This window comes from Puntigrus tetrazona, chromosome 14, assembly GCF_018831695.1.
Source record: "Puntigrus tetrazona isolate hp1 chromosome 14, ASM1883169v1, whole genome shotgun sequence".
Lineage (NCBI taxonomy): Eukaryota > Metazoa > Chordata > Actinopteri > Cypriniformes > Cyprinidae > Puntigrus > Puntigrus tetrazona.
In genome coordinates this window covers 25835530-25849188 of record NC_056712.1, presented here as the reverse complement: position 1 = coordinate 25849188, position 13659 = coordinate 25835530, and the positions used below count along the sequence as shown (strand labels likewise).

Here is a 13659-nt window from a genome sequence, read left to right as displayed (position 1 = left end):
AATATATACTTATTGCCTTTGGCTTTGTCCCTCACAAGGGCTGTTTCCAATCATATGAAATCTGTTCAAAATCTACAAAATCGATGTTTTCACTGCAGAAGAAACAGAAGTGACTGGAGCAGCATTCAGATTCATTATAGCTGAAATATAGCACCATGCATTTACACTGCATGCAAAAATATAACACTATAATGTTCTGAGCTTGGTGTTTTAATGTAGGCTACATATATAGTTATATGTATATTTCATTAATATTATAAATAGGAAGTGTTCGAAAAAGATAGTCTACTATGAAACTAAACCGCCAGTAGGTGGCAGCAGTGCCTCAAAACGAGTTTTATTACTGTATATAAAATGTTAACTTGAATTCAAATGACTAAATAGATGCCACGGTTGACATCCTTATTCGGACAATAAAGCCCTCACTACACCTACACTAGCCCTACCCAATACTTTTCTAGGGAACAGCGCAAACAGCCTAAAGACATGAGGAGGAGGATGTAAATGTGGAGGAGAAAGTGGACGAGGATGAGGGTTTTGTTGAGGAAGCCACTGTGATGAGTATTTTTGGAATATTGCGTTTAAATCATGCGTAACGTCATGTATTTAATGAAACGTTTACACAATGAAATATTTAAATCAATGAAATGAAAGCAATGGTTACATGATGTGATCAAGTTGAGTACAATGCAAGGAAAATGTAGCAGTTTCGTACGTTTATCCAGAGTCAGCTTCCCAGGGCTGGCGTCATCTCTGCACATGTGCTTTGTCATCTGAGGTCTTCATAAAAGACTGGGTGTAGTCAGCAGGAGCCATCAGATTACACCAACAAAATGTGATGTAATCTTACTTGGGAACTGCCACTTTTTCTCAACGAACAGGGAATGACTTGTTCTTGTCTATGGATAATATCGTTATGATGTAACTGTAATCTGATCGTGAGTATTTGAAAATCGAATTTACTCTAATTACAAGTAGCCTACTTAATTATTTGGGAATATGGTTACATAACGAAGCCCCACCTTCTGGGCAAAAGAGCCAATTCCTATTCAGTAGAGTCAGCGCATAAATGCAGCTGCCGAAGTCCCGGTTGCTATAGAAACAGCGTTCCGTGCGTCCCTTTAATTTTATCACCGTCATGACCAGTCCAGGAACTTCTGTTCACTCACCATTTCACTCCCTCACTAAATTAACTCTCTGTTATTTCACTACGGACATCACTTCCCATCACCCATTGCACTGACGTCACGCACACACCTGGTTCCACTCATCACACGCTCACCTGATTACAGAACTGCAACCAATCAGCCTTTTGCTTTTGTTACACTTACGGGCGATAAAAATTCTTGTTTACTTTTGTTCTACAAAATGCGTGGCTGTTGTGGTGTTCTTTTACGTTGTTTCTAGATTATGTCTCTGCCAATACTTGTAGAAACAATTTGAATGGACACCACAAAACCTAAGCAGCAAATTTTGATAAACAAAAAATGTATGTCCCTGCCTGTACTTTTCGGTATGATTGTACATGCCAGAGTACAATCATTAAATGCAAAAAAAAAAAAAAATGCTATAGGCTAAAAGAATATGGCTCAAACAAAAGATTTAGTATTTAAAAATTGGAGACTCATATTAAAGACTGGAATATTTGTATCCATATTTCCTAAAAGTTACATCACTGGAGTCTGGGAATGGGATTGAGAATTAATACTGCCCTGGTGGAGGCTTCATTGTACATATGAAAGATTTGATATGAATGTTTTAAAGCGATATGGAAAAAACACAAGTGCCACTTCCTGTCTCTCTTGAAAGGGAAAATATTTCTGCAGCACACAAAAGATCAATCTTATTCCAGTTTGGGTAATATTTACAAATAAAAAATCTCAAAATTTCTCAAAAGTACTATAAAGGATTCCCATATTTAGCAAACATTTAGTACATAATATCGTATGTTCTGTTTTGGTGTGGAGATCAGAAAGGGTTGCTTCTCAGCAACTTGTGGGCACTGAACCACAAGTCGTGCACATACCCGAATCACAGAACAAGAATGTTTAACCAGTTGAATATCTTGCCTAAAAAATGAAAGTCTTCTAAAATAAAATGATGTATTTAGTTGTATTTGAATGTGATATCTCATTACCAGCTGAAATGCGACATGATTTATCCAGGTTTCATTGATTATATTTGGGTTTTATAGCTATTGCATTCCACATCTGTGTCATGCAGGTCTATACTTAATATGCAAATACAAGTAGGTATAAAATAAAAGGATATAAAGATATATCAGTGATTTATAATATTAAAAATAATACTTTTTAAACTAACAGTGACGCTCTGCTTACAAAGCTGCTGCAGAAGAAAAGAAACTCTGTGGTTAAAAGCAATGAACCGGATTTTGGTTAAGACGTCATCCTCACATGCAAACATAACATTTTGGTGACAACTGGTGAAACATGAACAGGCTGCTTATATAAATAAAACACCTTAGAGGATTATAATAGCTTTTACAGGGAACGTTTGCTCTGTGTTTGAAAGTTGAACATGGCTGCAGAATTCTCGTGTTGTAAAACACCACCAAGATATCTAGGTGAGCTACATTTTGCACATACAACAATCAGTGTTTATTTTATAGTATATAGCATAGCTTTTAAAGGACAGCAATCTAACCTGCACGTTTATTGCATGCTCTTTCGAAATGCTAAATTTGAAATAAATGTGTTATAAAATAAATTTACCGTTGAATATAATAAATATGGATCTGCTAAATATACACAGTATTAAAGGGTAGATATCTACATTTGCATGACTTTAAAAGGTGCTGTAATTGTGAAGATAAGTGCATATAGACAGTCTAAATTAGTTTTACATTTATCTTTGCAACACATGAAGGTACAAAAAGATACAGTTTATGTCCCGACATTTACTAAACGATTTTCACTTTTCAAAGCCTATTATGCGTGTACGCAATGTGAACTTTGAGCTTGTTTGTATTTGGAAATATGATAGGCTACTTTTTTTGCACGAGTTATTACTTGTGTGAAAGAAGTACAGTAGCTCTAGAAGCTTGCACATCTGAGTGACTGTTTGATCTTCATGCAGAATCAGAGAAAACGTTTCATTCGCCCGAGCTGAGAATTGTGCTGCTGGGCGCTTCTGGTGTCGGAAAGAGTGCAATAGGAAATGTAATACTGGGCAGAAAGGCTTTTAAAGAGAAACAAACCAGAGTGAGTGAGATACAAAGAGGAAGAGTAGAGGACAGACTCGTCTCAGTCATCGACACTCCAGGATTCTTCACAACTGAACTGAGTGATGAAGAGCTGCAGAGTGAAATAAGAAGGAGTGCTTTTCTCTGTCTCCCTGGTCCTCATGTGTTCCTGCTGATGATCAACCTGAAAAACGCGGATAAGGATGAGAGGAACCTTGTGAACCAAATTCAGGACAACTTTGGACCACAAGCTTTTAAGTTCACCCTGGTTCTCTTCATAGGAAGAGAACAAATGTCCAACAAAGAATGGATGGTCTTTATGCTGAATAAAACATTTCAGGAGCTAGTCAGACACTGCAGAGATAAATATCACGCAATCAACAGCATAACCGAAATTAACCCAACACACATCACAAAGCTTCTACAGAAGATTGAAGAAATGTTCAAACAGAACGACGGCCAGCATTACAACACTGACATTTGCTTAAAGTCTCCAACCAAGATTAAAAAGGCAAAGCAAAAGCCCGAACCAAAAAAGGAGGAGTCGGAAAAACACAGAGAAAGAGACAAAAAAAGAGAAACTAAAACCATGTGGAAGACATTTAAAAGTGTAATACAGGAAAACATAACACGTACTGTGATCAAACCTGATAAAGAAACTCTTATTTCTCGTGTGAGAGAAACTGATGAAGACTGGGTTTTCCAAGAAGGCATGAACGTGAGCGGTAGCGGATCATTGGTGAGATCACTGGAATTCTCATACAAACAAATGGCTGAAGTACATGAGATCCAGGAACTCACAGAAACCTGGAAAATAGGCAGAACTGGAAAATGGGACAAGAGAAACGCCCAAGCAGGTGAGAAAACTGTTTTATTACTCTCTTAAAGGAAAGCCAGGGTTCTGTTTGATGAATAATTTACTGAGATTGAGGGGTTTTTATCATTATTATTTTCGCATAACATTTTACAAATGTGCTTGCGTTTTAAAGAATATAAAAACAGATGCACACCATAGACAATTTTACATTTATCTAATGTGTGCATCTGTTTATATTTTCTTTAAAATGCAAGCACATTTATAAAGTTCTTGACCCATAACCAAACATTTAATTATTGACATTGTCATCAGTGATCAACACTCCTTGTCACTCCAAACCCATTAATCTCGCATTCAGACCCCTTCCATTTGCCAGCTTCCATGACTAAAATTTTTCCGTCAACTGGCAACCTGGGATTCCAAAAAAACGATTGGTTAAACTGACTGTGGGCTGGTTTCACAAACCAAAATAGAGGTCGTCATTCCCGGGAATGCAAATTTTCAAATGAGAATAACAGACTGTAGCATTGTTTTTCAGATAAACAAGCTCGTTAACTTAGCATGTTTCTTAAATATCTGCAAACATATCTGCTTTAGTAGAGTCAAAATTCTACATATAGCACCGAGTCATTCTATGATATTTTAATGAACACAGATGCTGGTGATACCATGGCCTTTTAGATTTGAGTCCTGCTTTTGATCTCGTGGATCACAGGGTTCTTTTATCTCAGCTTGAATATTGATATGGTATCACTGGTACAGTGTTGAAATGGTTCAAATATTTTCTGTCAAACAGAAGATTTGCAGTCTATTTAGATGTCCATTCATCCTTGGTGGCTCACGTCACTTGTGGTGTACATCAAGGATCGATCTTAGCACTATTTTTGCTGTTTATGTTACTTCTGCAATCAATTTTGGGGTGTTGTATCACTGCTATGTGGACGACACACAACATAAACATAAAGATAACTCAGCATACAAAAGACTGGAGGCTTTAATGCATGAACTCAAACTATGGCTTACAAATAATTTCATGATACAGCATTTCAGAGCATCCAGACTCAACCTACCTCTTACTTTTATTTGCAATGAAAAAGAAGGAAATAAAACTAAGAGTTAGGGTAGGTGTAGGGAGGGCTTTATTGTCCCAATAAGATGGCATCCATTTAATAATTTGAGTTAAAATTAAAATGTACACAGAGTAAGTTATTACTGCATGCTGTTTTATAATGCAGTACAATACTGAGGTGCAGATAATGGATAATAGCCACAATTAACAATAAGATTAATTGGCTAAAAAATATTATTGGTGACAATCATAGGCTATGCATGTGACGTGCAATACTGGCATTACTGTAGCAAATAAAGCAATTACTTTATAAAGATTCGAAAAGTCTGTTTCTAAATACATAGTCACTGACACCATGACAAAACAATGCACTTTGCACAAATTGGGCATATAAAGATAGCAGTCAATTTATTATTTACAGTGTACATTGCATTTATTCACTCAATATTTCTTCTCCAATCATGTCAGATGTCAGAATTGTGATGGTGGGGAAAACTGGAGCTGGAAAGAGCGCAACAGGAAACACCATTCTGGGAGAAAAAGTTTTTAAAGAAGAAATGTGTGCTGAATCTGTGACTAGAAAATGCCAACAATATCAGCAGACGGTAGAAGGTAGGATTATCTCAGTGATTGACACTCCAGGGGTGTGTGACACATCCATGAGAGAACAAGACCTGAAGGATGAAATAGCCAGGTGTGTAGAAATGTCTCTTCCCGGTCCTCATGCTTTTCTACTGGTCATCAGACTGGATGTGAGATTGACGGAGGAGGAGAAGAACACAGTGAAATGGATTCAGGAGAACTTTGGAGAAGATGCTTTAAATCACACCATCGTACTTTTCACTAGAGGAGATCTGTTGAAAAAATCTATTGAAGCATTTCTGACAGAAAACAAGCAGATAAATGAGCTAATCGAACAATTTAAAGCTGGTTATCAGGTTTTCAATAACTCAGATGAAAATCCAGCGCAGGTTATTGAGCTTTTACAGAAGATAGACGCAATGATGAAGGGCAATGGAAGAGAGCATTACACAAATCGGATGTACGAGGAAGCTCAGAGGAAAATCCGAAAAGAAGAAGAGAAGCAGAGAGAGGAGGACGAAAGATTAAAGCAAGACGAGGAGCTCAAGATAAGGAAGGATGAACAGAAGAAACTTGTAAAGACTACAAAAATGGGAGCCTTGGTGGGAGCGGGTGTAGGAGGAGTGATTGGAGGTGTAGCGCTGGCTGCGTTTACTGGGATAGCAGTACCTGCAGCTTTAATCACAGGAGGTGCAACTCTAGCTGGAGGAGCTGGTGCACAGCTTCTCACGGAAACAATTAACAGGAAGAGTGGCAAAAAAGCAGCGAATAGTAAAACAGGTAAAGCCCCTAATCATTGAATGATTTCAAGGGGTTTAAAACAGGGGTGTTATAGTATCACGCAGAAGGTAAAGCAGTGTAAATAGTGTATTTATGCCTCCTCTGACAGTTCATGCTTTGTGAATTCAGATCATGACAATCATTAGGTTAATGCTAACTAATGCTACGGAATGTATTGAACACAGAAATAAAGGTGCATTTTTGTACCTATTAAGTACAAAAATGTACACATTAAGTACTAATATGTACCTTTAACGTACCAAAATGGACATGTAAACCTGTACCTTTTGAAAAGGTACGTCGCCAGTGACAGCTTTTGAACCTTTATTTCTGAGAGCGTACCAGCGTGTGCTACAGACACTATGATTGTGGTTATGGATTAGGTTACGGGTTAGTGTTGTGTTAGCAAACAGCGCTTTGATTGACGAGACCACTGAAATCATTAGAAATGTGTAAAAAATTTTGACAATGTTTGTATCCTTCTGACTTATATGCATGCAATTGTTTGGATCATCCAACATGTTTAAAATGGTTTAATTTTTGCTGCTTATTTTTATTATTTGCTCTTGCATTAAAACTGCATATCCTGTTGCATTCCAGTGCCAGAGACTAGTATCAGGGTCTTTGAAAAATCAGAGGAAAGGTAAAACATTTACTCACCCTTGTTTATTCTTCTCTGTAAAAAAACCCATATGTCTGCCCTCCGAAAATATTGTTACATCGTAAGATTACTTAAAAAAAAAAAAAAAAATCACATTACTTAATTTGCATAACATATTGACTTCACGGTTTACTTTAATGTCACACAATTCAGCTTTTCTTTATCATATATTTTACTAGATATCTAATTAACATACATTAAATATGTGCACGCAATTTTTTTTATTAGTAAGATTTTTAAATAAGGTAATTAATAAATGAGATAACAGCACACTTTTCCATTTATAAGAATGGCATTTATATCATCGCACTGAATGAATGATAGCACAGCTATAGCATTAAAATAACGGCTCGGTATTACGGGTTGTTCACAATGGCTTGTTTCAAGTTTGTTATTTTTCAGAGTACCAAAAGGAACTTTCAAAACACAAGCACACATTTCAATTACTGGCTTTATTGGCATTAATAAAGAAAGTTATAAATATGTTATTATTCCCTAGCGAGAAAATAATTTAAACACACCATTCCGTTTATAACAAACTGAAAAAGAAATTGCATTTAACACAATATTCAATACAGTACTGCTAAAAATATAGAGCTTTTCATTGTATAATGCTCATAATACTAAAGAACTTTACTGTCACCATTATAATTAAAAAGAGTAACTTTTGTTTTGCAACAAAAATGTAAATACTGTATCAATAAATATAGAGGGTTAATATAATTCGATTTTTAAAGTAACAAAATATGAGGCAGCCACATGAGTGCATCACATGCATACATTTCTGAATAGCTCATTCAAAGAGCTGAGGTACAACGCTAACTTGATCTGTTTGTTCATTGCGCACACACTCCACCTCAGACGCACACCTGTCGCTCAGGTGAGACTCCAGGATGCTTTCAGTTTCGTGATCCAAATAAATGGCCCACACCTATTGAAACAAACAGAGCTGCAATGCAAGAATGAGGGAAAGGAGAGTGTGAGAAGACAATTATAATTATATATTGTGCATAATTATGGAGGACCGCTGTCCAGGGCCGGACTGAAAAGTTTAACATCTACACAAGTCCTGTCCGTTTAAACACTCTAATTATCTGAAATCATTTAGTTATACCTACAGGAAAAACTCAAGGTACTGTTTATGTTAGTTGTTTCTTTGACACATTGTGATATTTCTTCGGTTTTTATTTGTTTTTCATTATATTATTGAGCATTTACTGTTTGATCTTCATATTAGTTAGCCTGGTAACATGCAAACTTGGAAGATTACATGGGACCAAAGGAAAGAAAACATTTTTTTAGCGGCAGGGCCAGTGCAATCTAAACAAGTGACCTGGTCTTGGATTTATTAATAATCCACAGGGATGTAAAAGCCTGATATTTTTCAATGTAACTGCATTTTGCAAAGGATGTGTTCACAATATTTGTGTGTAAGTATGGGGCTGTAAAATAGATTTTAGATTAAAAAGACAACGTAAAAACCACTTTGCCCGACAAGTTGAGATCATCTTGGTTTGTTAAATACACAATAAAGGTTTGTGTACTCTACCTGTGGCCTCAGTGTAGAGTTTTGACTCATCAGTGCTGGTCACTTTGCAAGTGATGTACGTTTTCCTCCTCTCTATTCGATCCAGAGAGCTGTGGATTAAAACCACACTATCCAGAGGCATCGGGCTGTACAGGAGAACAGAGTTCAATAGGTCAAATGACAAATAATAAATAAAAAAGCCAGTAAACTGAAAAAAATAGGGGTAACTGCCTTTGAAAGACTCGATTTTTGTTGGCTCTCTGCTCTTCCGACAATGCACGAGTACTGGATTACAATCTAGCTGCTGTCAAAACCGGCATAACCGAAGCTGTGAAACTCACCTGCGGTAGTCTATGCTGAGATTGGCGGTCATTATTGGTCCTGAGAGAAAACCGGCAAGAGTGCCCGTCACTGTGTCAATCATGGTGGCTATGGCTCCGCCGTGCACATGCCTGCCACACAGGAAATACACGTAACATCATTTCCTGTTCTTTTGTTGTTTACTGATGAAAATGTGGCATTTCATTTCATGCGGTGAATGCGGAATCGAGCAGCTCCTTACCCAGGTGCACCTTCTAGTAAATGTCCCGCCTGAAACACGCAAACGCATCTCTTCTCCTCCTTGTTGACAAACACCACATACTCAAACGTCGCGCCCTGCTCTTTAACATTTCTCGTGAAAAGTCGAGCTTTGGCCTGGATCAGTTTGCTGAGGTGTATGCCGCCTGCAGGACGGAAACGATGACATGTTTTTTTTTTACACTAAATTGAATTTTCACTCCATTTCGGTGAAAACAGCGACTGGAAGCCACCATGCAGATACATACGATCACTTACCAGTGGCGTATTTAATGGAACGGTTGTAGCTGGGCAACTTCCTCCACGGCCCCTTTTTTTCCTCACCATTTTCGGTGTCAGGGAAAGACAGAGCATTATAGTGGTCGTAAACCTTGCGCATCTCTGGACTCCATGAGGAGTTGGGCTGGCTGAAGTCCCGTGGCTGAGATGAGAAGGGCCATAGTGACACCGTCTGGACAAAAGTCACATTAAAAATGGTTTTCATTAATATACTATTGTTTCAGTTTGGACTAGTGTTATTACCAAAACTAAAAGTTTTAAAAAACTTAAAAAAAAAGCTTCATTAGTTAACAACATAATAATACAAAAAGATCCTGTTGATGCCGTTTTTTTAACAGTTTGATTGAGACAAAGTGGACATGTAAGATTCTACGAACAGATAACACTCTTAAAACAGTAACAATGGAAATGATCAAACAGCACCGGACCGTCCAGTCCCCCGTCGTGATTGGTCGGCTTTAGCTCTTCCAGTTCTTTTTCCTTTCAATCTTTGGCAGAATTTGGATGTCACGCGAGACACAGGCTACAAAAGGATACGACCGCGCGTCGTAAACAAAACATCGTGCGTAACAGTATACAAAATAAAATATTTTCTTAAATAGATACAAATGTTGCATGAAAGTAGACTGTATCAAAAGCAGTCTCACTGAGTCTTGATGCCCAGTATTGTAATAATACAATACTTTTAAAGTATTTATTTATCTTAATGCAAATTTCACCATTTACTAATACATTATTAAAATCGCAAGTTGTGTTTGTTAGCATGAGTTAATGCATTGAACAAACAATAATTGTAGTTTTATTCATTAATGCTGACAGAGATGATTAAATAGTGCAATTAATGTATTGTTCATTGTTTGTTCATAACTAATGTTAACAAATGCTACCTAAAAACTAAGATGAAACAAAATAAGAAGTGATCCTTGAATAATCTTTGGCCAATCAAGCTATCTTATTGTATCAGGAAAATATAAGCAGATTTGTAACATTTCTTGTTGGAATTATTGTACCTCTCTCGTTTTAAATGAATCAATTTTATTTTAGTTCATGACTCCATAGTCCAGGAGTATTTGTATTTAAACTGTTGCAGAAATCCATTTTTATTCCTAACCAATAACAATTACATCATTTAATATAAACAATAACATTAAAATTACACTGGATAATTAGCCTGGTAAAATTATTATTATTATTATTATTTTTAAAAAGGCTGTTTTGGGTTGTTGTTGTTTTTTTTAGGCTACTTTACTCAAGTTTATAACTCCTTTAATATCCTTAGTAACATATGGTTTAGAAAATACAAAGAAAAATACATTTAAAGCATTTTAATACGCGTGCTACAAATGTGGCCATTCCTTCATGGTGGCTAACAAAACACTAAGCACGAGACTTGCCTATTAATGGGGCTACAGAATGAATGTGGTTTAGCAGCAGTAAAAGAATGAACGCATTACCGAGATGGATCTGTGGGTCTCGAGTGAGGACTGCGGGTGTCTGTGGGTCTCTTTAGAAAGCAGCTGCTGAAGACTGACTCCCTTCAGTCCAACAGAAACATGTTGCATGCGGCCAAGTCTTCTCGCTATGTGTCCTAACATGATGCCTGTCAGTCCTTTTCCAGAGGAATACTGTGCTTATCACTCCGAGCCAGATGTCTTATTTTTTCGGATAATAGAAAATCCTTAGTGTCTAATTTTTACAAATGAATATGACTTTCTCGTACATGATGCAATTAACTGAAACCATTTCCATATCTATATGTATATCTATAACACTGAAAAACGCGTCTTACATACGAAAGATAGCCGTTATTAACCAATTATCGATAGAATATCGTATAAAACGATAGCTAACTTTCGGGGTGAAAATACAAGATCAGCCGGTGAACAGTGTGACTTTCAGATTCACGGATGTCATCGCTGATTGGCCAGTTCTCGCACGCGGAGTGGAAACGCGTGTCGTTCTAACCACGTGACGCGGAACGCTGCGTCTGATTGGTGGGAAGAACTGTTACAACATCCTGTGTGTCTGTTGCCACAGCAACTTTGCGATTCCGGTACTTTCAGCGCTCGCTGCTGGAATTTACTTTTTGTCATTTTACGCTTAGCAGTTGTTTATTTGCCTGCGATGCACAATCATGTTTGGGCGAGAGGCGCGACGTTCAACCAACAAGTTTGTGCAGAGAGAGAGGGACAGAATAAGGGTACAGAAATTCTGTTCATCTTATAAAACTGTATAGTAGACAACCAATGCTTGGTATAAGTAGTAACAGCGGTAGTGGTAGTAGTAATGTAGGATTTTAAGCAAGAACAAAAGATTTGTATTTCGAATGAGTGCTGTTCTTGGTGTTTATTAAAAAACATTTTTGTCACAAAAATATTAAAGCAATAGTTCGCCCAAAAATGACAATTCTGTCATCATTACGAGTAGTTCTGTATGAATTAAAAAAATGTATGGGGAAAAAATACTATGGAAGCCAACGGTGACCAAAAACAGCCTGATTAAAAACTTTCTTCAGAGTATGTTCCTTTGTGTTCAGCAGTACTAAAATGTTCATACAGATTTGTAACTACTTGAGGGTGAGTAAATGGTGACCTAATGTTCATTTTTTTGGGTGAATTATTCCTTTAAGCAGCACAGCTGCGGTAATGATAAACATTTCAGCATATTAGGATGGTTTCCGAAGGATCGTGTGACTCTGAAGGTTGTAAAACTCAGCTTTGTCTTCACACGAACGAATCACATTTTAAAACATGTTGTGTTAAATAGAAAAAACTTGTTTTAAATTGTAATCATATTTTGCGATGTTACTTTTTATTTTATTTTTTTTAATCAAATTAATGCAGTCTGGTGAGCAAACTTTTGAACGGTATGTAACACATAATTACATGTTCAAAAATATGATGAAAATTTAAGCTGTGCGTCATTTACATATCTTGCCCTGGAGGTCCTAAGGAGACTCTCGGGTTTAAACCCCTTGCACAGACGTGTATTTTCTTTTTCTAACAGAAAGATGAAGAGATCGCTGACAAAACTGCTGAGCTGGACAGGTGTGTTTTATGTTAGTCTTTACTAAAATGATCTATGTTATGGATGACTTGAACCCTTTGTCTTAGAGGAGCAGCAGTGAATATGTCCTTCACTGATGCTATGTTCTTGTTCCAGAATCAAAAGTGTGATATTGAGGGCTGAATTTGAGTGTCTTGGCCTCAATTATCACGAAAAAGCCCTGAAACGCAGAGAGAGGATCCAACAGAGAGAGATGGAGTTGTGGAACACCTCTCTCACTATGGTCGGTACAGACAATACAGTGTGCCTTTACTTAAAATATATTGTTCATCTGGATTATACGAAACAAATAAGTGTTAAAAAAACGACTCTCAACTTCATATAAGTTATTAATGACTTTGTTTCTTTAGTTGCAATAGCAGTATAGGACCGGTAGGGGGTAGTATAAGAACGCGAGGCGAGGCTAATTGAAAACACAGCCGTTCTGTTGGATCTTCGAAATTCAAATGTGTATTCTTTTTAAAATCAGTTTTGCTTATAGAAATTTTCATGGGGGCAGGTTTATTCAGTCCAAACGTAGAAAAAGACATAATATCTGCAGTAGGCTACAGACACAAGTCGCCTGTCGCAGATAATCACACAGTCGTAAGACAAACAGCAGGTGTCAAATGAGTAATTACGCTCTTACGATGATTGTTTGAATTCCAGATAGACGTTGAAGATGACCCTGATAGAGCCCTCAAATATGTTCTTGATTCCGTAACAAACAGAGTTATCTTGAGGGCCCATCCTTATTGTTGCAGTCTAGCTTCGACCGCAGACTAACAAAGACAGGCCTAACTGAAGGATCGAGGCCTGGAACAAATAGCTCACTGGGTGATTACGTCAAATTTTAGTGCTTGTTGAACTGTTGTTGTCGGTTTTTTAGGATTATGCAACTTTCCATTCAAATCGGAACGATATAAATATTAGTGCTGTCAAACGATTAATTGATTAATCGCATCCAGAAGTTTTTGTTTACATAAAATGTGTTCGTGTGCTGTGCATATTTATTATGTATAAGACACACGTACAGATATTCATCTAAACATATTTAATATAAACATGCATATTATATAACATGCATATTTTATATAAACATGCATATATTTATATA

The 13659-nt window shown here is 36.9% G+C and overlaps 2 protein-coding genes across 2 annotated transcripts; one reads left to right on the top strand and one right to left on the bottom strand.

Moving 5' to 3' along the window:
* Nucleotides 1–2439: 2439 nt before the first annotated feature.
* Nucleotides 2440–7399, top strand: LOC122357969 (GTPase IMAP family member 8-like). Its single transcript, XM_043257674.1, has 3 exons — nt 2440–2584; nt 3097–4059; nt 5557–7399. The coding sequence occupies exons 1-3, from the start codon at nt 2539–2541 to the stop codon at nt 6468–6470; spliced, it is 1923 nt and encodes a 640-aa protein (XP_043113609.1). The 5' UTR covers nt 2440–2538; the 3' UTR covers nt 6471–7399.
* A 145-nt stretch (nt 7400–7544) lies between these two features.
* Nucleotides 7545–11398, bottom strand: LOC122357986 (acyl-coenzyme A thioesterase THEM4-like). Its single transcript, XM_043257697.1, has 6 exons — nt 10952–11398; nt 9477–9669; nt 9202–9364; nt 8981–9091; nt 8661–8785; nt 7545–8060 (listed from the first exon to the last, which is right to left on the bottom strand). The coding sequence occupies exons 1-6, from the start codon at nt 11090–11092 to the stop codon at nt 8011–8013; spliced, it is 783 nt and encodes a 260-aa protein (XP_043113632.1). The 5' UTR covers nt 11093–11398; the 3' UTR covers nt 7545–8010.
* Nucleotides 11399–13659: the final 2261 nt, after the last annotated feature.

Bases quoted from the DNA above. Each gene is read 5' to 3' on its own strand.
- LOC122357969 (XM_043257674.1), top strand. From the start codon at position 2,539: ATGGCTGCAGAATTCTCGTGTTGTAAAACACCACCAAGATATCTAG. The intron at 2,585-3,096 runs GTGAGCTACATT...ATCTTCATGCAG, and splicing joins AACACCACCAAGATATCTAG to AATCAGAGAAAACGTTTCAT. The intron at 4,060-5,556 runs GTGAGAAAACTG...CAATCATGTCAG, and splicing joins CAAGAGAAACGCCCAAGCAG to ATGTCAGAATTGTGATGGTG.
- LOC122357986 (XM_043257697.1), bottom strand. From the start codon at position 11,092: ATGTTAGGACACATAGCGAGAAGACTTGGCCGCATGCAACATGTTTCT. The intron at 9,670-10,951 runs GTAATGCGTTCA...ACTTTTGTCCAG, and splicing joins AGACCCACAGATCCATCTCG to ACGGTGTCACTATGGCCCTT. The intron at 9,365-9,476 runs GTAAGTGATCGT...TCCGTCCTGCAG, and splicing joins TTCCATTAAATACGCCACTG to GCGGCATACACCTCAGCAAA.